Source organism: Cyrtonyx montezumae, unplaced genomic scaffold (genome assembly GCF_038088225.1).
Source record: "Cyrtonyx montezumae isolate F1298 unplaced genomic scaffold, pur_monq_1.0 scaffold_3, whole genome shotgun sequence".
Lineage (NCBI taxonomy): Eukaryota > Metazoa > Chordata > Aves > Galliformes > Odontophoridae > Cyrtonyx > Cyrtonyx montezumae.
Window position 1 is genome coordinate 53,257,802 of NW_027072034.1, and position 25,950 is coordinate 53,283,751.

General features: G+C 36.3%; 1 protein-coding gene across 3 annotated transcripts in view; it reads left to right on the top strand.

The window, feature by feature from the left end:
- The window catches only part of USP9X (ubiquitin specific peptidase 9 X-linked), a 97,465-nt gene that overhangs the window by 29,986 nt on the left and 41,529 nt on the right, over positions 1-25,950 (top strand). For all 3 annotated transcript variants that reach the window (XM_065741575.1, XM_065741576.1, XM_065741574.1), the window contains exons 5-15: positions 4,525-4,637; positions 5,411-5,629; positions 6,390-6,505; positions 6,755-7,006; positions 7,083-7,221; positions 8,815-8,967; positions 12,797-12,901; positions 14,243-14,449; positions 15,250-15,386; positions 19,685-19,818; positions 24,773-24,860. In XM_065741575.1, the coding sequence (XP_065597647.1) occupies positions 4,525-4,637; positions 5,411-5,629; positions 6,390-6,505; positions 6,755-7,006; positions 7,083-7,221; positions 8,815-8,967; positions 12,797-12,901; positions 14,243-14,449; positions 15,250-15,386; positions 19,685-19,818; positions 24,773-24,860 (1,663 nt within the window). The remainder of the gene's footprint in view (positions 1-4,524; positions 4,638-5,410; positions 5,630-6,389; positions 6,506-6,754; positions 7,007-7,082; positions 7,222-8,814; positions 8,968-12,796; positions 12,902-14,242; positions 14,450-15,249; positions 15,387-19,684; positions 19,819-24,772; positions 24,861-25,950) is intronic.

The window sequence follows — 25,950 nt, forward strand, 5'->3', positions numbered from 1 at the left end:
GTTTTAAATTGCTGCCAAAACTTTGCTGTGCAACACACAGAAATAAGATACGAGACAACTTCACAATTCAGAGCTTATTTAAACTGAAACAAAATTTCACTACACAGCTTAAATGTTCAGTTTTGATCCCAAATCTTCGTTACCAATGCATCGCAAAGGTTTATAGAGAGGGAAATAGGGCAGGTCCTCTAGGCTCAAAAGTATATTAAAAAAAATAATAGTAAACATTTTTTTGGATGGAGACCTGCATTTCTGTGGGACTACCCTTGAGTTCATTACTGAAACTATATTCTGTGTTTTCTTAGAATACCTATTTTCAGCCATCTTTCTTAGACAAGGACAAAAGATTTGTGCCCTCATGTTCCAAAACTTAGCCAGTTTTGTTGGGCTAGAGCTAATTTAAGCAAAATGATCAGCAGATTCAGTGTGGTGCTTTGGTCTAGAAGGACTCAAGTTATTCCTGCTGATTAACAGTTCTTGAAAGTCTCTGAGAATCTGAGTGTGATGTGTATCCACTGCATCTGTGAGCAAGTATGTGTGTTCCTCAGAGCTCACTAGCTCCAGGTCCCTGTTCCACACGGCCTGAGAAGGACTGAAAGGTTTTTGTGCTGCACTACCTGAGGCTCTAGGTCTAGTGGGGGCTTCACATTGCCATAACAATTCATAGAGCCAGCTTAGGCGTGTGGTTCCAGCTACAAAGTTGTTTAATCCATAGTCCTGGAGAGGTGCTGGATGACTTTGTGTGGGGTTTTGATGCTCCAACTTTTCTTTGTCCAGTCACCCTAATTATAGCTTCCATGTCAGGTGGTGTGCAACATAAAGTATTTCATATTCACTTTTTTTCTCACTGCATAATCTATTTCCCCGCCTTTCTCTACATACTTAGCTTGGCCCTACATGCATGTACTTCTCAGCCATTTTTCTTCCTTATTCTTTGTCCCCAGAACTTGGAGAACAGGCAAAAAAGGCTGCTTGTGGTCTTACATCAGAGTTACTGATAATACTGAATCTAATTCAAGCAGTAGATGCCACGTAACTAATGTAATTACTGGTTCTTTTTTAGATATCTATTGAATGCTTCCTTTTCCACTCTGTCTTCTAGGACTCCTCTTACCCTGCTGTTGATGACACTCCTGTCCTTGTAGATACACAGCCTTGCTTCCTTCCCTGTGTACTATATGTTGTTTCAAGAGTTTGTTTCCGCTGTAAGAGGAATGACCACGTTTCTATCTAGGAGTCATACAAGTTCTGAGATTCTCCATCCTTCCTCTTTTTCCAGATTCAGTGAAGCACAGAAAGGACAATACGTTTCTCAAACATAACTTATTTTGGTGTTCTTTGAACCTGGTTTGAAAAGTCTTGTTTTTCATAGATTCATAGATACATTAGGTTGGAAAGGACCTACAAGATCATCTAGTCCAACCATCCTCCTATCACCATCCCTACCCACTAAGCTACTAAATCAAATCCCTTAGCACCTCATCTAAATGCTTCTTGAACAGCGCTAGGGATGGTGCCTCAACCACCTCCGTAGGCAGGCCATTCCAGTGCCTGACCACTCTTTCAGAGAAAAAATGTTTCCTCAGGTCTAATCCAAATCTTCCCCGGCGCAACTTGTGGCCATTCCCTCTCGTCCTGTCATTATTTATCAGGGAGAAGAGGCCCACCCCCTCCTCGCCACAACCCCCCTTCAGGAAGTGGTAGAGTGCAATAAGGTCTCCTCTGAGCCTCCTCTTCTCCAAACTAAACAGTCCCAGCTCCCTCAGCCGCTCCTCATAAGACTTGTGCTCCAGACCCCTCACCAGTTTTGTTGCCCTTCTCTGAACACGCTCCAGGGCCTCAATGTCCTTCTTGTAGTGAGGGGCCCAAAACTGAACACAGTACTCGAGGTGGGGCCGCACCAGAGCTGAGTACAGGGGGATGATCACCTCCCTGCTCCTGCTGGCTACACTATTTCTAATACAGGCCAGGATGCCGTTGGCCTTCTTGGCCACCTGGGCACACTGCCGGTTCATGTTGAGCCGAGCATCAACCAACACCCCCAGGTCCTTTTCCTCTCTACATTCTTCAAGCCATTCTGCCCCAAGCCTATAGCATTGCATGGGGTTATTGTGGCCAAAGTGCAGGACCCGGCACTTGGTCTTATTGAACCTCATCCCATTGAGCTCAGCCCAGCTGTTCAGCCTATCCAAATCCCTCTGAAGGGCCTCCCTACCCTCAGGCAGTTTGACACATCCTCCCAACTTGGTGTCATCTGCAAAGCAAACTTACTGAGGGTACACTCAATCTCCTCGTCTAGGTCATCAATAAAGATATTAAACAAGATGGGCCCCAATACTGACCCTTGGGGAACACCACTCATAACAGGACGCCAGCTGGACTTAACTCCATTAACCACTACCCGCTGAGCACAGTCAAAATTGTTGATTGAAGCTGGCCCACCAATGTGGGAGGAGATGGTGCTTGACATTTTTAGAGATGTCAGTGCTGTAGCGATGCTCAAGGGAGCATTAAAATGACTTGTGGGCATGCTTTAAATTTGTGTTCAAGAATTAAATTCATTGTTACATTTGAAAGGAGCATTTCCTCTAGGTCACACTGAATGAATTGGATGGCTTCTCTTGTCCTCTTCTTTGGGGTGAATTTATAATATTTACACCCTTGAGTTTGTAAAGTTCTTTGTTTGCTGCGAATGCCGTAGTTTTAAGCAGCTTCCATCTCTTGTGATCTCTTTGTCATTTTGTAGTTGTGGTTTATGGCCTTTTATTACTAGTCTTTACACTTTGTAGTGTAGGGATATCAGCTCTCCAGACTGTGAGTTACATAGGAAGTGAAGGTGGAATTTTTGATACTTGGCTATGCAGTGTGTGTCATGGTACCTCTGGTAGTGATAAAAAAGGAGAGTGCTGGCATAGGTCTCAGCGTGGCTCTCCAAAGATTCTTGCTTTGCTCAAGCTGCTTGAGAGCTGCACCAACCATTAACACGTAGGCTGACAAGCACTGTTACAGGAGTTTGGGAAGTCTTTGTGGGATGCAAGAAAGATGTTTTTGAAAGGAACTTCTGTTGTGCAGTTATTTGTGACTATGAAGAGCTTTCGTTTGATAAGCCAAATCAATCCTTTGAAACCAGTGGAACTTTGCTGCCAGGAAGTATTCTTAATAAGTTAGGCATGGAGGAGGAGAAAAAGAAGACAGTAATTCTTGTGAATCTGGGTGGTGTGGGTCTACTGATTGCTGAGATTACCGGATTGAACGTTATACTTGTTCTGTAGGGAAACTGCGTGTGGGTCACAGTTTTCTTTCTTTAATGTGCCCAGGGGCTTTTCATGTTTGCGGTGTTTACTCATACATTGGATTAATTTTCCTGTTGACTCTTAGTCCTATTTCTGTCTTCGTAATTTCCCTTTTGAAAGGGAGATACAGTTTTATATGGTGTTCTAAACAACTTGGTTATTTTAAATACTAAAAGAAAGATATGGAGGACTTGTACATAATTTTAAACTTCCTGCATGTTGGATTGAAAAGGTGTATGGCATTGATGATGTCTAGTTATATCTAGTTCTGGCAGCAGAACTATGAGAAACCGTACTTCAGGTGACAGTGGCAGAAGAAAGAATTCATGTTTAATTCTGCAGATTAATTGTGTCTGGGATGTTGAATAGGTCTTACCCTTTCTCCTCTTTGATCACTGAATTTCACTGAGAACACAGAGGCAACACCTGGAATACTAGTCCCCTCAGTACAAGAAGGACCTAGAGATACTGGTACGGTCTCACTGGATGGCTACCAAGATGGTAAAGGAACTGGAATGCCTCTCCTACAAGGAGAGGCTGAGAAAGTTTGGACTGTTTAGGCTGAAGAAAAGAAGGCTTGGGGAAATTTTGTCAATGTATGTAAGTACCAAGGTACTGTGAGGCTTGTGCCGGATGCTTTTCCGTGGTATTCAGGACAAGAGCTGGTGTGCACAAACTGGAAGACAGGAGGTTCCATCTGAACACCAGGAAGTACTTCTGCATGGTGTGTGTGATGGAGCACTGACACAGGCTGCCCAGAGAGCCTGTGGGGTCTCCTTGAAGATCTTCAAAAGTCACCTGGACGTGGTCTTGGGCATGCAAATTTGGATATCTCTGCTGGAGCAGGGATTGGGCCCTGTGACCTCTAGAGCTCCCAGCCATGCTGTGATACTGTGAAATGCATGTATTACGGAGGAATAAAAAGTAAAGACTTAATACTTTTGCTGTTAAACCTCTAGTGTTACAAATGTGACAAAAACTGTTGTTCTTAATGAAAAACTGAGGAGTGCAGTTGTTGAGGTGTTTTTACTAGAATATTAATTTATTATATATTTTGGACGTTTACAAGCTTAAGTAAGTTTGGCTTCATACAAGGCATCCCTTTTAAAAATAACTCAAACTTTGATCACCAAACCTTTGACTAAATCACTACTTTCAGTATCTGTAAGTGCATGTAACAACTAATAAAATTACATATATAATACTGTATTTCTTTTTTATTTTAAAATAGGCCTTGATGTCAAAAGTGAAGCATGTCAGCGATTTTTTCGAGATGGGTTGACAATATCTTTCACAAAAATCCTTACTGATGAGGCAGTGAGCGGCTGGAAGTTTGAAATCCATGTGAGTTGTTGTTTCTGTTCTTTGGCTTTTTTTTTTTTTAAGCAAGTAATTTTAAAACAAGAATGGAGACTACATTTGTGATGTTGAGGAGACTGCAGAGGCTGAATGTCATTTTCAGAAATTATCACAACAGAGAAATGGGAGAGTTCTCACATATGTGGCTTTTGGGAGGAAAAGTAATTTTTCTGTCATCCTATTTTCATCTTACTGCCTCTGGTGTTTTTGGAAGGAAATAAAACAGAAGGGGTGATGCTGGCAGAAACTGAACTTTGTATGTTCAGTAGGGCAGCTTTTGTTCAGTGAGCTGTCTTTGGATAGATGTCTAGATCCCTACTTATTTTTGTGTCCATGCTAGGATGAGAAGGCTTGCTTTTTTGTAAAAGCTTTTAGCAGCCTACTAAATTCTGAATGTTTGTGGCAGCTATTTTAATGTTCAGAGCTGTCTCTTGAACAGCTGGTCATGTGCTATATGAGAAACTGCAAAGATCTTGATAAACAAATTAAAATCTGTGAGAGAAATGGCTGAAAGGAAGAGTTTGGTGATTCCTAAGTGTCTTAAATAACCAAAAATATTTGGGTCTTTTTTTCTAAATTATTTTTCAGCTGGATGCAGATTTGAGTTTGTTCAAACCCTTTATTGGAAGAAGTACAAAGTTTTAAGTACAATGTTGTAAAACTCTATGCAACTCTGTAATTTAGTTGCAAGTGGTTCAGAGTTTATAAGTTGTATTAGAGTAGCTGTATGGTTTTTGTTTGTTTGTTTTTCTTAATAGAGATGTATTATCAACAACACTCATCGACTAGTAGAACTCTGTGTGGCCAAGCTGTCCCAAGATTGGTTTCCCCTTCTTGAACTTCTTGCCATGGCCTTAAATCCTCACTGCAAATTCCATCTATACAATGGTACACGTCCCTCTGAAACAGTTCCTGCAGGAGTCCAGCTTGCTGAAGATGAACTTTATGCACGTCCTCCTGACCCACGTTCACCAAAGGTATGAAAGATTCTCAGAACAGTATATATTTATCTACCTAGTGTTACTTAACTATCCAGTAGCCAAAGAGAAGTGTTTCTGAGGGAGCATGGTGGGGAATACATGATTTTGTGTGTGTGTGCATCATCAAAAAAGTTTGCTGGTTTTGACCCCTAGTCAATCACTATTTGATGTACACTGACCCTTGTAGCATTTTGGTCCACAGTGCAGTTGTATTGTGTTTCTGTGATAAACTGGTGTAACTATTGCAGTGCCTGGTTTTGGTTTTTGTTTTTGTTTTTTAGTAGAACTGCTAGCCATTGATGTGTGAGAGCAGAAGATAAATAACTCTATGTCCTTGGACTTCTTGCATTGCTAGTCTTATTTTTAAGAATATTATTTTGCGATCTTGCTGCGTTTTTATGCAGCATTATCACACCTAGGACCAGACAAGAATACCAAAATTGATATACTTTCTGTAGAAATTCAGCAGCCAGACCTGAAAGTAGATATTTTTATTCTTAGATACTTTATAAGTTGCCTTGAGTAACTAATATACTGCATTTGTTCTTTCCTATGATAATGGCAAAGGTAGTATTTGTAAGTATTTCCTTGAAACTGAATATTTAAACTGTGCTCACTAGTTTGTTCTCAATTCTGTTACTTTCTAACAATTTAGTATGTAAAGATTTTCTTAAAGTAACTTGATTACCAATAGATACTTTCATGTAATCCTAGATTATGTGTAAATGTCAGATAATAATTGGTTATTATATTGCAGGGTTGGCTAGTAGATCTTATCAACAAGTTTGGCACATTAAATGGATTTCAGATCTTGCATGATCGCTTCATGAGTGGATCAGCATTGAATGTTCAGATAATTGCAGCTCTCATCAAGTAAGTTTTTAAAGAATGCTTTATGTATTTGGAAAAGTTGAACTGTGTTAAACAAAAACATGAAGTTAGCAAAAAGCCTAGTGTTTTCTTGAGGCACTCCCCTTGCCACATCTTTCTTTTCTTAAATAGTTCCCTTTAATTTCATGTGCTTGTTTGCAGACTTGAATTTCTAGAATGAATTGCTCCTTACTATCTTAATATTACACAACTATTAATTATGTGCTTTGATCACTTTTTATTTTCTTTTAGGCCATTTGGACAGTGTTATGAATTTCTAACATTGCATACAGTGAAGAAATATTTCCTTCCAATTATAGAAATGGTTCCACAATTTTTAGAAAATCTAACAGATGATGAACTGAAAAAAGAAGCAAAGAATGAAGCCAAAAATGATGCTCTATCAATGATAATCAAATCTCTAAAGAACTTAGCTTCAAGAGTTCCAGGACAAGAAGAAACTGTAAAAAACTTAGAAATATTTAGGTTAAAAATGATTCTTAGGTAAGATGGTTCTCCTAATATGATATGCCACCATTGATATTTGTTTCGCGCTAACTACATTTAATTTCTCATACAGGTTGTTACAAATTTCTTCTTTCAATGGTAAAATGAATGCACTAAATGAAGTCAACAAAGTAATATCCAGTGTATCGTACTATACCCACCGGCATGGTAATCCTGAAGAAGAGGAATGGCTTACAGCTGAAAGAATGGCAGTAAGTTCTCTTCCTCATATATTATTGAGGATGCTTTCTTCCCCCTTATTGCTTTAACTGTAGAAGTAGCTTTATAGCTACTTCTTATAAAGCTACTATATATGCTACCGTGTATACTATATAGCTTCTATACTACAGCTCCTATATATACTATATAGCTTCTTATAAAGCTACTATTCTTCTTCTAGCAGCTTTATAGCTACTATAGCTGCACAGTCCTAATTTTGCTGTGTAGTATTCTAAACAATACATATCGCCTCAAGGTAAAAAGTCATTTAAATAGTAGTCCTTCTGTTAAAGATTGCAATGTTTTCTGTGCTACTAAAAGCATGATTTAAAAAGAGATCTTTGAATAGCATAGTGTTTAAATAAGAAAACAACAAAATTGAATCACACTAGTTTCATCTTTTGAAACTTTAGTGAAACCAAAGCTAAAAATGAATGTTCATTTAAATAAGAATCTAATCCTTTTTTTGTGCATCAAATAATTTTTTCAGAGTAATTACTTTGCATTTCACATTTCAGAAGTTGAAAGTTGTAAAAAGTAAATACAATTTTTATCTGTATTATTTGGTGAAAGAACTCTAGACATCCCACTTTGTGATTCTGTTTTGTATTCATATACTTCAGGTATCGTTCTATGCTTGAGCATGTATGTGGCTAACTAATAAAATGAGCGTGTATAAAGTTAAATTATTAACTCTTAATCTTTGTGGAACTAAAGGTTATTTTGTACTGTTGTTCAACATTGTAGCTCATTACAGGTCTGTAATCTGCAGGAGAACTGCTGGCAAAAAAAATTATTGCAGGGTTTGACCTTTTCAGTAAGCAGGAGGAAGTGCCCTTTATGCATTACTTACAGTTAATCATATCAGACAGGGCGTATTTTTAAAACATCTAGATTTAAGTGTTTCTTGAGACTAGATTGAATGGTTTTCTTCTGTAATCAAGGATGCTGTATTTGCAAGTTTCATTTTGTGAGTACCTGTTTTCTTTTTTGATGTTTAAAATGCTGCTTTGCTTCTTTTGGTGTATGAAGCTATTTTCAGTCAATTACACCACTGGGAAAAATGTGTCTACTTAAACATTACTTGAATTTTCGCTTCTAATTCAATTAGAAGCACTAAAAATACCTGTAAGTGGAAAGACAGAAATGATCCAACCTTTTTACGCTTCAGCCTTTGCTTATGCCCTTTTTGTATGGTATGCTGTGGGACTAGAAGTGCCAGAATGATTGTGAAGTGAAAGAGTTTTGTTCCTTGAGTAGAAGATTTAACTCTACTTCCCATTGACTTTATTTGAAGTTGCTTGGACGTTTTTTATGTGTAGAGTTAATGATTTTAATAGACCAGCAAAAATGTTTTAGGGTATCTCAGTAACTGTCATATTGGATTATTTTAAGTGCTGATTCTTTTTTTAAGATTAAATTAGACATAAACATGGTCTTGTACTGCATTTTTCTAGCTTTTCTTGAATTGAATCTTGCATATAAAAACATTAGTCTGTAACAGATCAAAATTTTTCTTTTTAGCTTAAATATTATTGATAGCATTTCAGTAATTTGAGATGGCACTACTTTCTTTTTATAATCAGGAATGGATCCAGCAGAATAATATTTTATCAATTGTGTTGAGAGATAGTCTTCATCAACCTCAGTATGTAGAGAAGTTAGAGAAGATTCTTCGTTTTGTCATCAAAGAAAAAGCCCTCACTTTGCAGGATCTTGACAACATTTGGGCTGCACAGGTAAAGTATTAAGATGTTATTCTGCTCCTAAGTGGGAGGGAACTTGCTGTGTCTTGCACTGAGAAAAGAATGACTTGTGCTTCTTATGATTGGTATTAGGGTGAACTTAAAAAATAACCTGAAATCAAGTAGAGTTCTTTTTTGGGATTCTCTGTCTTAGAATTGTCTTCTCAAGTGTGTTCAGTAAAGGAGGTCATCTATACACATAAGAAAAGTCTTCAGAGAGCTGTGTCCTCTAGGAATCAGCTTCTATGGCTCAGGTCCATAAGTGTGGTTATTTCTTTAGGACTACTTTTTAAAAGCGCAGGATCAGGCAGTCACACATGCCATATGCCTACTAATTGGGACAGAGTACCACTGTGGTAAATGGGACTACTTGGAATTCAAGTAGTAAAAGAAAGTGTGATCTCTCTAATTGAGATCAGGCCATGCAGGAAGATTACAGAGCTGCAGTGTGTATTTGCAGGTAGAAAACACAAAAGCCAAAGTTCAGCCATAGTTAAGTCTGGCCAGTGATATTTTAGATAACAAGACAAGATTTTTATAGTGTGTTAATATCCGGAGGAGGTTTAAGGGAAGTACTGGTTCATTGCTGGATGACGCTGGTCTCACTGCATTGATGCAGCCCCACTTGGGAGTGTTGTGTGCAATTCTGAGCTCAACAGTTGGAAGGAAAAAAAAAAGATATTTTTTTTCTGAAAGGCCTGTGTTAGGAGAGGCTGAGGTGTGACCTCATTGTTCTCTCCTACTTCCTAGGCAGGGAAAGTAGAGAGGGAGCTGCTCATCTTTTCTTTCTGGTATCTAGTGACAAGATGCATGAGAATGGCTTAAAGCTGCATTAGAGGAATTTCAGAGTAGGCATTAGGAACAATTTCTTTTCCACGATTTTGGTCAAACACTGGAACAGGCTTTCTGGAGGAGTAGCTGATCCCCTGTTCCTGACATTGTTTGAGGCATTTGGATAATGCCCTAAAATGGTATGCTTAAATGTTTTTTTTAACCCTCAAGGTTGAGTAAAGTCTGAGTTATGGCAAAAATACTAATAGTTTATGTAAAGGGCAGTTAAAAGGGCAAAATGATTAGTAAAGGTTGAGTAGTAAGAAAGTAAAGGGTAGTTTTAGGGTAGAAATAAGCATGAGGGTGTATATCCTTATTCATAAATAAAATGATAGTAAAGCTCTTAAATGTACAAGACCTTATATAAGTTCTTGTATAGGAAGGCTACGTCCTAATTTGAAGACAGAACTAATGGGGAAATGGGGTAAATAGTGTATCCCTGCTTTCCTTGTATTCACGCTCTTCTGAAACGCTTAACTACTTGACTTAAATGGATTTATCCAGCTGTCCCTGTTTCTAGGCATGTTATTTTCAGGTTACCTTTGAATCACTTTGAACTACATGTAGTGTAGTAAATTGTTGACTTCTCAGATTTCTGGTGTTTCAGTTAACTTTGTAATTTCTAGACTTCAATTCCAACATCCTAGTAACTAATCAGGCAAGGAAATCTTTCTTTTTTTGTAATTTTTTTTCCTAATTATCCCCAAGTGCCATTTAGGAAATTACATCATGAAACTTAGAGTAGTGTGCAGATAACTTGAATTAAGGTCTGTGACCACACTGTTTCTAGCTTGCCGTCTGTAGGTGCTTCCAGACTGTCTTGGTAAAAAATACTGGCAGTAGAAATGACTTAGAAAAGTAATTATACTATTAGGAGGTTCATAGGTTCATGGGTTCATAAGGTTGGAAAGGACCTACAAGATCATCTAGTCCAACCATCCTCCTATCACTATCCCTACCCAACTACTACTAAATCAAATCCCTTAGCACCTCATCTAAAGGCTTGTATTAGATTTATTAGAGCCTCGCCTGCTATAGGAAAAAGTAACTGGAATTTGGAAAATAATCTTCCAGGCAGTTAAATATTACTACTCAATCCCTGAAAACTAGGATGTGTGGATAAGCTAATTAAACTGTAGTTATGCTGTTCAAAAAAAGTATGAACGTATTGTGCAACCCTTAAAAGATAGGGAAAGTACAGTCAAACAGTTGTAAGGCAGGTTGAGAGATAAATCTCTCATGCTCTCAAATACATGGCTTACTCTGCCAGCTTTTTTTTTTCCTGTTGAAATTTTGATTCAGTAGGCCTTATTCAGAAAGATGTTTCACTGTGGCTTTGACCATGAAATTAAATCAGATAAAAGGGTAAGAATAAGTCTGCTAATATAGAATGATTTTTTTTTTCCATCTTCATTACTCTACATGTTTATAAGTTCTTATTTAAGGAGCGCTTCTAAGAGCGGGTGGAGCGTGAAAGTCAGTAGTGAGGAGTTGATTTACTTGGTAGCTTTATATAACAGGCAGGCTATTTTAGCTCTGACTCAGTGCACTACTGATGTGGTTTTGCTTTCAGACTGCAGCCGTTATGTTTTTGCCTAGATTTAGAGGTTGAGCATGTGCAATTACGCAGTTAATTATACAGAAGTGCTCTTGAGAATCCCAGTATACAGTGAGAATAAAAAGTAGCACTTCATGAGAAGTGATAAAAGCATACTACTTTTGGCTTTAGAAGGCAGTGTAGGTTTTATTGATGTTTTCCATTGTCTTACAAAATCAAACATTCCAGATTCCTTATCTCCTCCTGTGTTATACAGCTCAGGGCGTACTTCTTTGATATGTCCTACTAGAGATGCTCTTTCAGTTTTCTATGCTGTCTATTTTTGTTTCTGTTCACAAAGTGGCCTGATGGGGGGGGAGGGGGGGGAGAACAAAACATAGGTGTTTGCAAAATTGAGTCGTGTAACTGGCTTAATAATCTCATCTAATATCTGACACAAAAATAAACCTTAAAACTTTTTTTTTGTAAATATTATTAAATAATATTAATTTTGTAAATATGGGGCACACGATAAAGACTTCTGAGACACAGCATATTTTTCTGTTTAAGTGAACTACTGATGCAAGCTTTTAGAAGGAAATGCTTTTCAAAACTGTTCATACATGCATTTTTAATACTGTGCAGGATTAATTACATCAAAGGGTTGATTTTCTGTTTGTTTTTTTTCTGAGTATGTTTTTCCTTTTTTTCTCCACTTAAGAGGAATTTTTTCTATAGTAACTCAGCTATTGATTCACGTAGTCCAAAGTAATTGTTTTTCATGAGTGCAGATATAAAATATGGGATGCATTACCCTACAGGAAATTGCAGGAAAGCACACACAGTGTTAAAAGTCAACTAGCCATTTTTATCTTCCTCCGTAAATGTCAAAATTATGATACACACCAAACTCTAATTTAAAATGCTATCTGTTATATAACTCAACGCCTTGATGGTAGTTGTTCAGTTACTAGATTTTATGAGGTGATAAGCTTCTGCTTGATTCCTGAATGCTATCTGCTAACAAGTTGCTAATGAGTCTGTTAGCACAAAGGAAATATCTCAGAAATACTGAAAATTGTTCTACAGCTTCAATTCAGTGAAATTCTTTGAAGTGGGTTTTCAGTACTTAAAAAAAATAAAACAAAAACAGTGTGCTAAAATGTTAATTTGAAAATTAAAATACACCTACAGGTTTTATTTTACTGTCCTGTCATGATTTAAAAATAAATGTTGTGGTGATGCAGTATTCCTGTTACAAAAAAATACTAATGCGTGTTGAGTGCACACTTGAATGCTTACACATGCAAGATAAATAAATAGTGTAATTTCCAATGAACTCAATACCAGTTTGTGATGCTATTTCCACAACATTGGACGTGCTAGCTGCTTCAGTCTTCTTGTAAAAGCAATACTGATTGTTACAAATGTTGGTCAATTTTATCTTCTTGACAGGCAGGAAAACATGAAGCCATTGTAAAGAATGTACATGACCTCCTTGCAAAATTAGCTTGGGATTTCTCTCCTGAACAGCTTGATCACTTGTTCGATTGCTTTAAGGTAACGATGCGTATTTAGGCTGTATTGAGGAAGTGGGTTGTTAAGTTGCATACAGACTTGTGACTCTGTCACATGTACATAGTGACTCTGTCACATGTACATATAGACAGTTTCTTTGCGTTAAAAGGCTTCTTACTGTGTATAGCAACAATTTGTAACATGTTAAATTAGCTAGATTGTGCTGTACTTGAATATCTGCTGTGAGGCTTTGTTTACTTCCTGTCTAAAGCAAAGGCTAGTGATGCTACTTGAGTTTGTTTTCCAATTTAGCCGTTTCTGGATAAGGCACATACATTGAGGCCTATAGGATAGCAAAATATTTCTTCAATACTCTGAATATTTTCCTTTCCAAATAAGTTACCTACCTTTAATACCTTACTGTGTTTCTTCCAAATTGAGTATTTTTCTCCTAGTGTTAGAGTATCTTTGCTCAAATATAGCAGGCATTGCTACTTTTTGTCTTCAGGAAAGTAAGGAGGAAATGAAGTGGAAAAGGAAGTCCTTCTCCATTTACCCTTCGTTATGTAGTAATTTTACCCTGGTTAATGTACACATAGAAGTCTCAGGGATATAATGTAGAATGTTTATAAACGTATGATGATTTGATTGCAGCCATTATACAGAACAACTTGTTCTTGAAAGATCACATAAAAAGCCAGTGAATTAATTATAGTGTGTATTAGATTTTTAGCTTCCAGTAGTAGTCCTGTATGGCTGTTCTGTTTTGTTTTTGGAGGTGAGAAAATGAAAGCCAGCTGTTGGAGATAATGTTTTCTGATTTTAGGTAAATGTCATACAGTAATATATAACTTAATGAGTGTTGCCTGGTTTGATAAACAGGCTAAATGTTCCATAATCCACATCTTTACATAAATAAATGCTCGTAACTTCTGTGCATAAATCATCATGTCTGATGCTGAGAGATGTATATAAAGCAATGTTATATTGGTATCTAAACAAACAAAAAAAAAAAGGTTAACAATGCACAGAACATTTCTTTCAGTCAAACTCAGTCATTCAAATATAAGGATGTGATTTCTGAGAAAGCACTGAGTCCAACATGTTTTGACTACTAGTGGAGTAGTCAGTGGCGTGTTGTTAAGTTTTACAAGCACATTTGATTTTTATTCAAAGATCTTTGAAGTCTCACTGTTGAGTACATCTTACCTGTAAATGCTAGTACAATTTTGACTTAGGCATTGCAATCACTTTTAATGAAAGAAGTCTGAAAGCTATTTATGTAGTTGCATCTTTATATTTTCTGCATCATATTTGCAGTTCAGATTACAATGTGTGAAGCTAAAAAGTGTAGTTTTTATATTGAATCAAATCTTTCTTTAGGCAAGTTGGACAAACGCAAGCAAAAAACAGCGTGAGAAGCTACTAGAGTTAATCCGTCGTCTTGCAGAAGATGACAAGGATGGTGTGATGGCACACAAAGTGCTGAACCTCTTGTGGAATTTGGCTCACAGTGATGATGTACCAGTTGATATCATGGACCAGGCTCTTAGTGCCCATATTAAAATCTTAGATTACAGCTGTTCACAGGTGGGTAGTCTGGGATGATTTTGTTGTGAAGTCAGTCACTGACAGTTTCATTATTATTCCCTGTATAAAGTGTGTGTATTTGGTAATTGAACAAAAGTGTTCATGATGAAATTAGTGTTGTCCTGCAAATATTCAGGCATATCTTAAAATGTTACAGAATGTATTTTAAGTAACATTGTTGGGGCTTTAATTGGAAAGTGAAATAGAGGTTTTCCTGTCTCGTGTGCAACAGTAAAACAATTGGCAAATTAGTATTATGAATGTATGTGAATTGTCAAGAACCCAATCCAGATAAGTAGGAGAAGCATCTGTCCACCCACCTTTTTAATTAGACAGGTAGGTGTCTTCTATCTTTGCTTTTTTCCAAACTCTTCTATGCTAATTTGTTGTTTTTTCAATAAGTAGTCTTTTATTTTTTGACAATTGACAGGTTGTTTTTTTTCTTAGTTAAGAAACAGCTTCTTCCTGTTTCTTGGTATTTTGTAGCAATTTAGTCTGACTAGCGAGTAGAAATAAGTGAAAGAGTAAAGAAACTCAAGTTAATTTAAGACTATCGATCCCATCTGGCTATAGTTTATTTAAATATAAGTGCTTGAGTGGATGTAACAGGCAGAGATATTCTATCACAGCAGGATTTTTCTAGCATACAGTCCTGTTTCGTTTATCTTATTAATTTACACTTCAGAACTCAGTTAATGTAGTATTTGCATGGCTTTGTATGTTCTGTGTTAGAAGCAAATAAGTAGGGGAATGGTTATGGTTTTTGAAGTGTCCTTAATTGCAAACCCTTGTTCTTCAAGGATCGAGATACACAAAAGATCCAGTGGATAGATCGTTTTATAGAAGAGCTTCGCACAAATGACAAATGGGTCATTCCTGCACTGAAACAAATTAGAGAAATTTGCAGTTTGTTTGGTGAAGCACCACAAAACTTGAGGTAAGAATGGAATACATTGTACTGCCTCTTATCAAAAATGTTGTAATTAAGCAATTCTTCGCAGCTTTTTTCTTTATGAGATGCAGGGAGACCTCTAGTTAAATTATTTGTACTTGAAGATGCTCTTGGGCTTATTTTAATATATGTAGACAGCACTGAAACACATAGCATTCAGTAAGGAAGCTAACTCTCATTTTTTTTCCCCAAACACACTTCCACTCATTTTTAGAATGGTAGTCTGATTTATGAATATCTGGTTTGTTCTCTGTTGTTAAGCATAGAAACCCATAAACAGTGTAATTAGAACAGTGTAATTAGCACACAATGTATAAAGAATATACATTATTTTGTGTGTGTGTTTTTTTAATTAAAGATTATTTGGACTTGGTAAAATCTAGGAGCTGGGTTTTATTCATATTTTTTCTCAGTACTGAAATTTGGTATTTGAAAAAAAAACACATTTATAGCCATATGAGCCAATGGTGTTGCATAATTCCTTTGTTTTAATGTTTTGTAAGCAGGTAAACTACTACTATATTATTGTCTGCTTACAAGAAAGATAAAGGAAGGGAAAAATGAAAAAAGCCTTCAGATTAGCCAGCTCTACCTTTTACTGATACTGATTTAAAGGAGCTGTGAAGAATATTGCTTTTCTGGCTCTTGAAGGGTTCTTTATTAACATGGTTTACAACATTTTTGTTTGTTTTCATGATATTTTAATCCTTTTCCAGCTTTCCATTAATGATGGTTTGAGTTTTTTCCAACAAGGTCACAAAGGTACCAACTTCCTAGCACTAAGTCTTCTTTTCAGCATCTTAAGAGTCCTTAAGCTTTTATGTGCTCTAAGATCTGGGGGAATTGTAGCTATCTGGTTACTCATAGTACTTGTTCAAGTTAGAAGGTTTTAGTACTGTGCTGTAACAAAGCAGCTTTTCTTCAATTTACTGAAGCAGTGGTCTTTCAAAGCACCATTTCAGTTTCTGCTGTGAATTAATCTTGGGTGGAACCTAACTTCTCTATTTATTGTAGAAATTCAGGTTCCCTGTAAGAGAAGCAGTTAGATGACTTGAATCTCTTTTTCTGGTCAGATTATCTCTCCATTTGTCACATTTCAAGGAATTCTTCACAACAGTAAAACAGCAGTTTTATACAGAATTTGAAAATGTGATAGGAAAGCAAACTTTGAATTAAAGGTTTTAATCAAGGGACTTAAAAAGACTTCTTCACAGGAGAGGTATTAGCAAGATGCATTTGAGGGAATTCTTACTGCACAAGTGACTGATACACCATAGTGAGTGAAAACATCATTTTGAACTACTCAGTGACTTTATTGTCCTCAAACTTTCCCCTGTCTCTTAACATTGATCCCACTTGGAAATTCTCATGCATGTAATAGAATATTTAGCAACTCAGAACTTTAATTTCTATCATTCTTTTAGAATTTGGGTTGAAAATAATTGTCTTAATCATGCTTCAGTCTGTCTCAAAATCATTTCTCAGAGCTTTCTGTGTGTGACATTCATTCTGTTATCTGTGTGCTACTTTTCAATTCATTGACAATTGAAAGTTCAGACCAGAACGACTAAGGCTGATGATGGTTTGCATATTTATGCATAAATTACCTTATGCTATTGGCACTACAGAGATTCTTCTGGATTCTTTTTAAGTACTACTAGTAAATCCTGAAGTCGAGCAAAGTGACAAAGTAGTTACGGGGTTGCTTTGACAACACTTAAATTCTAGGAGCACATTGCATTTCTTTGTGGAGTTTAGCTTAACTGGAATTGCGATAGCAGTATCGCAGATAGCAGAAAGTAATTATTGCATTGATGGTAAGATACCTGTTAGTATTAAGGAATAGACAATTTCACTTCTCAACAGACTGATTTTTAGCGTTCAAGCTGTTATCATTGTGTTTTTCTGTGTTGGATGAAGGGGAGATCCTCCTATAGGCCAGTCTAAGTTTGACCTGTGTCTATCCTAGCAATGTGAGATTAGTCTCCAAAATTACTTACTGGGAAGAATAAACTGAATATTAGTAGGACCTTCTGTAAGAGCTTAGGAGTTTTGTGTCTGCATTAAGGCAACAATTAATTTGGTCTCGAGTTTTGTTTTGTTTTGTTTTTTAACATAAAAGGTAGAATTTGCTGGTTTCAGCCTGTTATTTACACTTCTGATATCTGTTTTTAATATTTGATAGCATGTGTTGGTCTAATGGAAAATCCCTCAGCTTTGAAAGCTGAGTTATGTGCTGTGTTACGTTGGGCAAGTTATGTGTGCAGATAAATGGATTTTAAAAGAATAAGATTATTTAAATTAAGCACTTGCAATTTCTAGCAAATAAAGACGCAGTTTAGTTATTGTATGTTCTTATTAGCATTTCCAAAGTATTTTGGCATCCATCTCAGAATGATAATTTTTCTTGCTATACATTCTCTTTTGATACCCACTTAAGAGAACAGCAGTCTGAAGATGAGAGTTTTGCTGTTAATGTCCATTTTTCATGCTTGTCAGCTTATTAGTAAAGCAGTGTGTCGCAATGGGAGCATCATCAATTAGCCCAACTGTAGATGCTTAAGGAATAATTTCTGTAGCTTCATGTGTATTTTGCTGTAGTTGTAGAGTGCAGACTTGAAAAATGGCCGGATCAGCTTTTTTTTTTTCCCCATTGAACAGACAGTCGTGTTGCCTTGGATTCCATCCTAGCGGAAGTTTCTAGGAGAACATGTACAGCAGTGTATGTGTTCTTCACAAATACTTTGCAACAACTTACAGCTCATAACAGTAGTTACTATAATTATTCAACTTTTTGAACTGGTTGCTGAGCAGAGTGAATCCATGTGTCCGAATTTACTGTTTGTGCATGTGATTGCGGGGAGTGGGAAGAAGCAAAAAGTGCATCTTAGGAGATCTACTTTTCCTCTGCAGATAATGTTTTCATTTTGCTATATTTAATAGTTAGATACAGATATGTATTGTTATGAATATGTGAGTTTATATGCCAGTTGCTTGATTCAGCAAAATAGGCACTCTTGTTAGTGTTTGTTCCTTTAATTGTTTCATCATATGCATTTCCCAAAATATCGAAAGTTCTTATTTAATGTTGCTCTTTGTAAATGTATCTTTCTGTCTAGAGCTGACCTCCCAGGTAGCCACTAAAATGAACATCCAGTTTTCTGCTAGTTTTACCGCTAGTTTTTGCTGAGCAAAGGGATTTGACAGAGCTGGAATGAAGTATAATTGGAAGCTTCTCACAGCAAAAACAAAGGATATTCTTTCTGTGTATATGAAATTCTTTATATTTTCTGTCTTTGTGCTGTCATTTCACTTCAGCTTTTGAACACAATTTCTGTCTTAAGTTTTGCCTTTTTCAAAGTATTCTAGAAAATCCTACATGTTATGCAGCTTAATCTTTTGATAATTTCTCTGCTTAGCTTGCTGAATTCTCTTAGTAGCAGATAATATGGCTGGATATCTGTTAATGGCTTCTGTTTTTTAAACCTAGATTGACAGTGACCTTTGGTCTGATGAATCAATTTAGTTGTTGTTGCATCTACAGTGAAATATGCAGGATCAGTAACAGCTGGGACTGGGATCTCTTGCCTTCCTTACTGTTCTCAACAGATAACTATAGTGTTCTTGGGTCATGTGGTATGTAGACTTAAGTTTCCAAGGAAGGATGAGAGTTCCTACCAGTAGTCTAGTCAGCTGATTCTGGAGTTTACTTTAAGTACTTTAAGGAAAAGAGAACAGATCTGAAACCTTGTTTACATTTCTTCTTGGTCAGGCTTTGGGAACAGCAGGGAAGCAATACAACAAATAGCTGCTTTTTTTCCCCTCTCTCTCTTGGAAGAGCTGTGCTAATGGGTGTTAGTCATGCAGACAATACTGAGTGCCCTGATTGGGAGGAGCTGAGTCATTTTGAGGTTATTCTGCAGGGGTGATTAGTCCCACGTTGTAGAGTTTGGTAGTGTTCATGGCATGTGGTTTTGGACTCCAAAACTCCAGCATATTTAGCTGCTCAGATGCTTTGATATTTTTCATACATACTGCCTATGTAATACATAAGCTGTGTCATCCTTTTTAAGTAACTATTAATTAACTGTTAATAACTGGTAAAACAACTATTGTTGTCAGACGAGAAACAAAAAATACTGATAATTAATTCTCTATATTTTGAAGATACTTTATCAAAACTTGAAACTTGAATTAAAGGCATGGAGTTCTAAATTAGGTTTATGAAGTGTTACATCCAGATCTTCTCTGCTTTTCTAACAGTGTTTGTGTTTTAATTTCAGTCAAACACAGCGAAGTCCCCATGTGTTTTACCGACATGACTTAATCAATCAACTTCAGCACAATCATGCCCTAGTTACATTGGTTGCAGAAAATCTGTCTGCCTATATGGAAAGCATGAGGCAGTATGCTAAGGGTAAGTTTTTAAATAAAAATTAGCCTCATAAATAGTGTGTGAGAACTCCAGTTGAAAATGGAGTTGAAAGCAGATTCTCATCATGAAGTAACTGTTACTGTTCATTTACTTTAGAACATTTGTGAGTTTGATAGCCTTTGTGGTGTTGTCAGACGGGTCAAGAAAAACATAAGATGCAAATGTTTTTATTCACGATTGCGATTATGGGGAAGTGATTGTTCTTGTTTATCTGTCGATTGATAATCGTCTTGCCCTACTTAAGCTAGAATAGTTATTTATGTGGGAAGTCCTAATAATAATCTTGGATTTTCTTCCACATCTATTTTGCGTTTTTAGTATCCTTTATGAAGTTATTTAATCACTTCATGTTTTGTTTTGTTTTTTTTAACCATGCAGTTAAATTTGTGTTTAGTTGCTTTCTTGCTGTGTTTGTTAGCAGAAATACTTGGGCAGCACATAGTGCTAGTATTTATATATTTCAGTTTAGACTCAACCCTGCACTAATTATTTTACACTTTTATCCTTGAAGGAAGCTAGCTTTCTAACTAGGTACTGAAATAGAAGTAGAGAAATGAGAATGTTGGACAGGGACCTTCCCTGTGATACTGTAGCACAGTACTCTTATGTATTAAACAAAGCCAGTGGAACAGAGAGAAGGAAATGTACCCCAATACATCTCTTTCACTGACTGAAACTAAGGGACCGTTTTATTCTGGAATATCGTACTACCAGGCTTCCATCTCAAAAGCATATTCTGTAAGAATTTTGTGCTGATTGTTCAGAGAAGATGGGATATGTGCATACTGCAAGGTATATTTGTCTGTGGGTGTCTTTTCCTATGCTTAACTGAGTTGCCTACACACCTTTAGTTCTGTAATTGATTTAATTTTGGAGTACTCAATATAAATGTCCAAATATGTCTTTGAAGACTTGTTTTAATAGCGGTGCCACATGAAGATGATACCTTCAGCCTGGCACAGGTCGCTGAAAACAACATTCAAGCTAAATCTGTGTACCACATCTGTATTTGCTGTTCAGCAGAACATGGAAGAATTTACCATAATCAGAGTTACTTCATTAATGATAACATTGTTCTAATTAGTACTAAAATGTTACTAAATATTCCATTCTCAAGGGACTGTGTCTTAAGCTTAATCTTGCCTGAGAAGGTCGAGTATAGCATATAGGTTATTCTGTGTAACTACTGTAAACTGTTTAGCTATGCAGAAGTGATGTAAAAACACAGTTCCATTTATGATTGTCTTAGCTATATGGATAACTCAGTTTTCTTTGGCTTTGGCCAGCAGTGAAAATCTAGGGTTCAACCTTAGTGTTATGAAGGAAACATAATCAGTAACTGTATTCCAGTGCAATTTTGTGCTTGTCCAAAAATAGCTTACTGTCATTGATTTTATTTTTTAACCCTGAAATTGTCATTTTTGCTAGTATTTACCTATTGAATGCTCAATGACTTCGGCAGTAAAATTAAGCTAGTATCTTGCAGATTTTTTTTTTTTCCTTGGCTGAAAGCCACATCACGTTTTCCTGCTCCACCCACCTTACCCCTTGTGTGCACTGTGACTCTTACTAAAGTATTAATTTAATTATCTTTTGTGCAGTCGTAATTAAAAATGTGTGGATAATAACTGGTATGTACTCACAAAGCAATTAAGTTGTGCTTTCTTGAGATGAAGCTACTGCAGAACTTCTTCCCATTTGCAACAAAGGGCAAAAGCAGAGGAGCAGTAGAAATCTTTTTTTTCTTCTCTAAGATATGAGAGCCTCATCAATAAAGGGAAGGTGTTCAAGGCCAGGCTGCACAGGACTTTGGGCAGCCTGATCTAGTGAGAGCTGTGACAGGGCAGATGGCACTGGATGATCTTTAAGGTTCATTCTAGCTCAAGCTGTTCTGTGATTCTTTGACTTTTGTTATCTTTCTCTTTCCACTGAACTCACTACTTCCCCCGACTCTTTAAGAGTCATTGAAAAGTCGACAGTCCTCTGTGAGATAAGGTGACTGGTATTGCATCATCATCCTGAAAAAGGATTATTTTTTTTAACTAACCATGTGTTATATCCTTAATTTTATGTCTCTGCTTATTCTGTAGAATGTAAACATTTTCAGTACTTCTTTTGTACTGGTTAATAAGGTCTTGGTGACAGTAACAATGCTGTTCAAGTGCAGAGTTGATATAAATATTAGGACCTTCTACCACTTATATAATAAATACCTTAAATTTGTCATTAACTTTGCAAATGCCAGACTTGACATAATTTATTCTAGTAGGTTACATTTTCTCCATTTGCAGTTCTCTTAAGGTTTCTTGATTGTCCTCATCTTGTAGCTCACATCATCATTTTTTTCTCAATTTCTTTTGCTTTTTTGCTCAGCGATGAGTTGCAGCTTAGCTCACATTTCCATCTTCTTGATTATTTATCCAGAGACCTTCTCAAAAGTTGAAGGAATTGCTAGCCAATTCTTCATCTTTTGTTTTCTAAAGAAATTTAAAACTTAAAATCCAACTGTATGAATGAAATGCAATTATTTATATAAATTTTGCTATGTGATCACCCATATGTGTTTGTGCCTAATTATACTTAATTTTTCAACCACTTTTTGATCTGTCGTTTCACTGGTCATTCCTTTGCTCTTCTGTGTGGAGAGAATTTGTAAGGAGATTGTGATTGGACGGCGTGTGTGGTGTAGAAAGTAAATTGAGAGAGAAGCCGAGAATGAAAGATAGTTGTGGAGACTGTTTTTTGTAGTTCGGCATTTTTCAGTATTTTTAAGTACTTGCATATTGGCTTTGGGCAATCTTTAATACTTGTATTCTTTTCAATCGCTGCCACTCTTGGTGTTTTTCTGTGAATTAATCTACGTTCATCAGGAAAGAAGCCCAGACATCACTCTCCACTCCAATAAAAATATAATTAAAAACATATACTTGAACTAATTTAAATTTCTCTACAACTTCTTTAATTGTTCATTAATTCCTTTATTGCCTTGTTTCTTGCTTCTAATACTTAAATATTTTTATATTTCCTAGTTTTATATGCTTTATTTAGGATTTCTTCCATGCTTTCTGTAATTAACTCATTTATGCTCACTTCTTAGGATTTTGAAGGTGGACATAATGCTTCCACTTTTCTAGTCATTATCATTTAACTACTGGTCTTCTGATTTCCCTTCGATTTCATTTTTAAGCTGATGTGCCTTTTGTATATTGTACCTGGAGTATAGTACTTATGACAGTTATTTTCTGTTAATTTTGAAACATGATGCACTTCAGGTTTTTTGGGTTTTTTTCCTTCCTTGATACGATAGGAAGCGGTGATATCAGTTTTGAAGATTGGTTTTACCATGAGTGGATATTACCCTGATAGTAGTCTCCCACAGCTGGGTTGTTTTAGTTAAATGGAATCTGTATAATTTTCTACATAAGGTGTGGAGTACTAGTTGTTTTATAATGGAACTGTCATGCTGAACATGTACCATGATGAACTATTTCCCAGTGTATGGGAACTGTTGAATCAGGGCTTGAACCACTGCTGGATCAGCTGAGGTGAGCACTGAGTCAGCCACAGGAGCACAGGTGAAGGCAATGCACTGTGTGACCGGAAGGGGTGCAGTCTGGCTCCACCTCTCCCAGACCTCATTTCAGGGCTGACCACCACTGGGGAAGGATCTCTTGTTGGAGATCCCTCCCCTGTGGAGTTCTGGGTGTGCCTTGACTGTCAATGACAGGTGAACCTTTCCTAATTTACTGGTTGTCTTTATACCTTCTGGAGAAGGCACAAAAAGTATACCATCCACCTTCATTACCATCCACCATTCATTTTGTGTGGGTACTATTCTTTCAGGGAATTCATCCTACACCTAGAAGTACAGGTCAACTATCAGAGCTATGCTTATAATAGAAGCATGTAACGAAGAAGTGCTTCCTGTTCTGGAGAGCTCAAAAATGTACAAAAGTCCAATGATACCTAATTTACAACTAGCAGTTACTATCTTAACTGCTGAGCAAAATGAATATTTTTCTGAATTTGAATTGATGTCATGTTTTTAAGTTCTGCCTCTGAAGGTTAACATCTGTAACGCAGTAGTATTTCAACAATAAATCCCGATCAGGGTACTCATCTCTGGAAATACAACTGGTTCTTGATATAGCTGTTCTCTTTGTTTTTCTTAAGGAATTAAAGATGATCATTGTATTAACAAGTTGAGAGATACTTTACCTCTAATGGAGGAGAAAAAAAAACACACAGATTTGTTTGTATGAGGCAAACAGCTGTTTGCTAAACATTATTACTCTGAGATTTGACAAATTAGTACAGTAAAACTTTTATCTGCATTTTCATATTCTGCAACTTCTGCTTTCAATCTCATCAGTATCACAGGGATTTGTTTTTGTACTTGAAAGATTTACTGTAGGTAAACTTGTCAGTTTACTTCCTACATGTGTTGTCATGTATTTAGTTACTTAGGAAAAAAGATCTGGAGTTGTGGTTTCCTCTGGGGAGGAAAACCAATGTAAAAACAAGCTATGGAAAAGATGTTCTATAGTGAAACCAGAGCATCTTTAGGAAGAAAACACTGAATGATATGAATGGTGTGCTTTTACTTTAACTGACTTATTTCCCAAAGAAAATGTGTTTAGTAAGTAAAAATTTGAGTTGAATGCAGATTCTTAATTATTCTGTAATACTTTAATTATACTGAATGATGAGCACATGTGTCTATCCTTAAGTATTAGTTGATAATCCTCAGCAATCTTTTCCTATACCCACTTCCATTTAGAAAGTATATTAACTGTTAGCAGGCTTCTGAAAATGACTTTTTTACTCCTTCCTGAAAATATACCTGTTCAGGCCACGGTTCTTCAACTGTATTCTATCCTTTGGTGCCCACGTGTTCTTGGCATGTGTTGTCTGATAAAACTCTCTGTATTTGCAGAGCATGGTGAATATGATCCACAAACTGTAAGACCAGGAAGCAGATACAGTCATGTGCAAGAAGTGCAGGAGCGACTTAATTTCTTACGGTTAGTTTTAACTTGATCATTTTCTTGACTTATTCAGGAATATTTCAAATACTTGAAAAAAGTCATGATAGCTGTTCTCTTGTCTTTCAAAACTCAGATGCGATAATGTGCTGTGTGCTTTTTTTTGTTTTTGTGTTCTTTTTTTTTCTTTTTCTTCCAAAGGACTTCTATGCTAGTATATGAATACTGAATTAAAATTTATTAGCATCTGTGTAATCCAAGACTTTAATTCTGCAGTAAGATCTCTGTGAGGTATTTCTGTGTTGGGAACCCTACTGGCTTGAGTACAATGTGCATGTGGATGGAGTTACATACATAATAGGATAATGTACCTGAAAAGTACTACAAAGATGTGTCTGTATTTGTTGTACCACACCAAATCAGAGTCCATGGTTGTAAACTGACATGTGCTGATACTAGATTGTCAGCCTTATGAGGAACAGACAAATATTACTTGAATGACTTTTTTAATAGCAGCTGCTATTAAATCAGACGATCCCTGCTCAAAACAGAGCTGCGGTCTGTTGATGCTTTGCAGGCATTCTCACAACTTTTTTTTTTTAAACTCTGTTCTAGTGTTCAGAAAGTTAATATTATTTAAACTGTCAAGTTGTGAAATCTTTTTAACTTATTTTTAAGGAATTTAAAAAATATATTTTAAAACAGATAATTTGCAGAGTAATTTTTAGGAATTAAAATGGAGCATTAAACAACTACTTAATACAGTAGTACAGGCATAGCAAACTTTATCACTTACTTGCTAAAAATTATATCATCTTTTAAGTTCACTAGTTCTTGATGTAAAGGAATTAATAATGACCCATGACATTTCAAATGTAAAATATGTAGGTAGCAATTTCTGTAAAGTGATGTCCTAACATAGTCTCTCTTTTACATAAAAAAAATGTTGAACCCAAAAAATGATTTTGAAGAGCTTTGGTTATTCTGGTTCCTGAAACACTCTTAGTATTTACCTTCCTAATCAAAGTTTTTAATATTTTTTTAATAAATTTAATGCAAAGGGAAAAGTTAGAACAAGGTTTTTTTTGTTGTTTCATTTTTGACTTCTGCTTCTAGTTCTATTTCATTA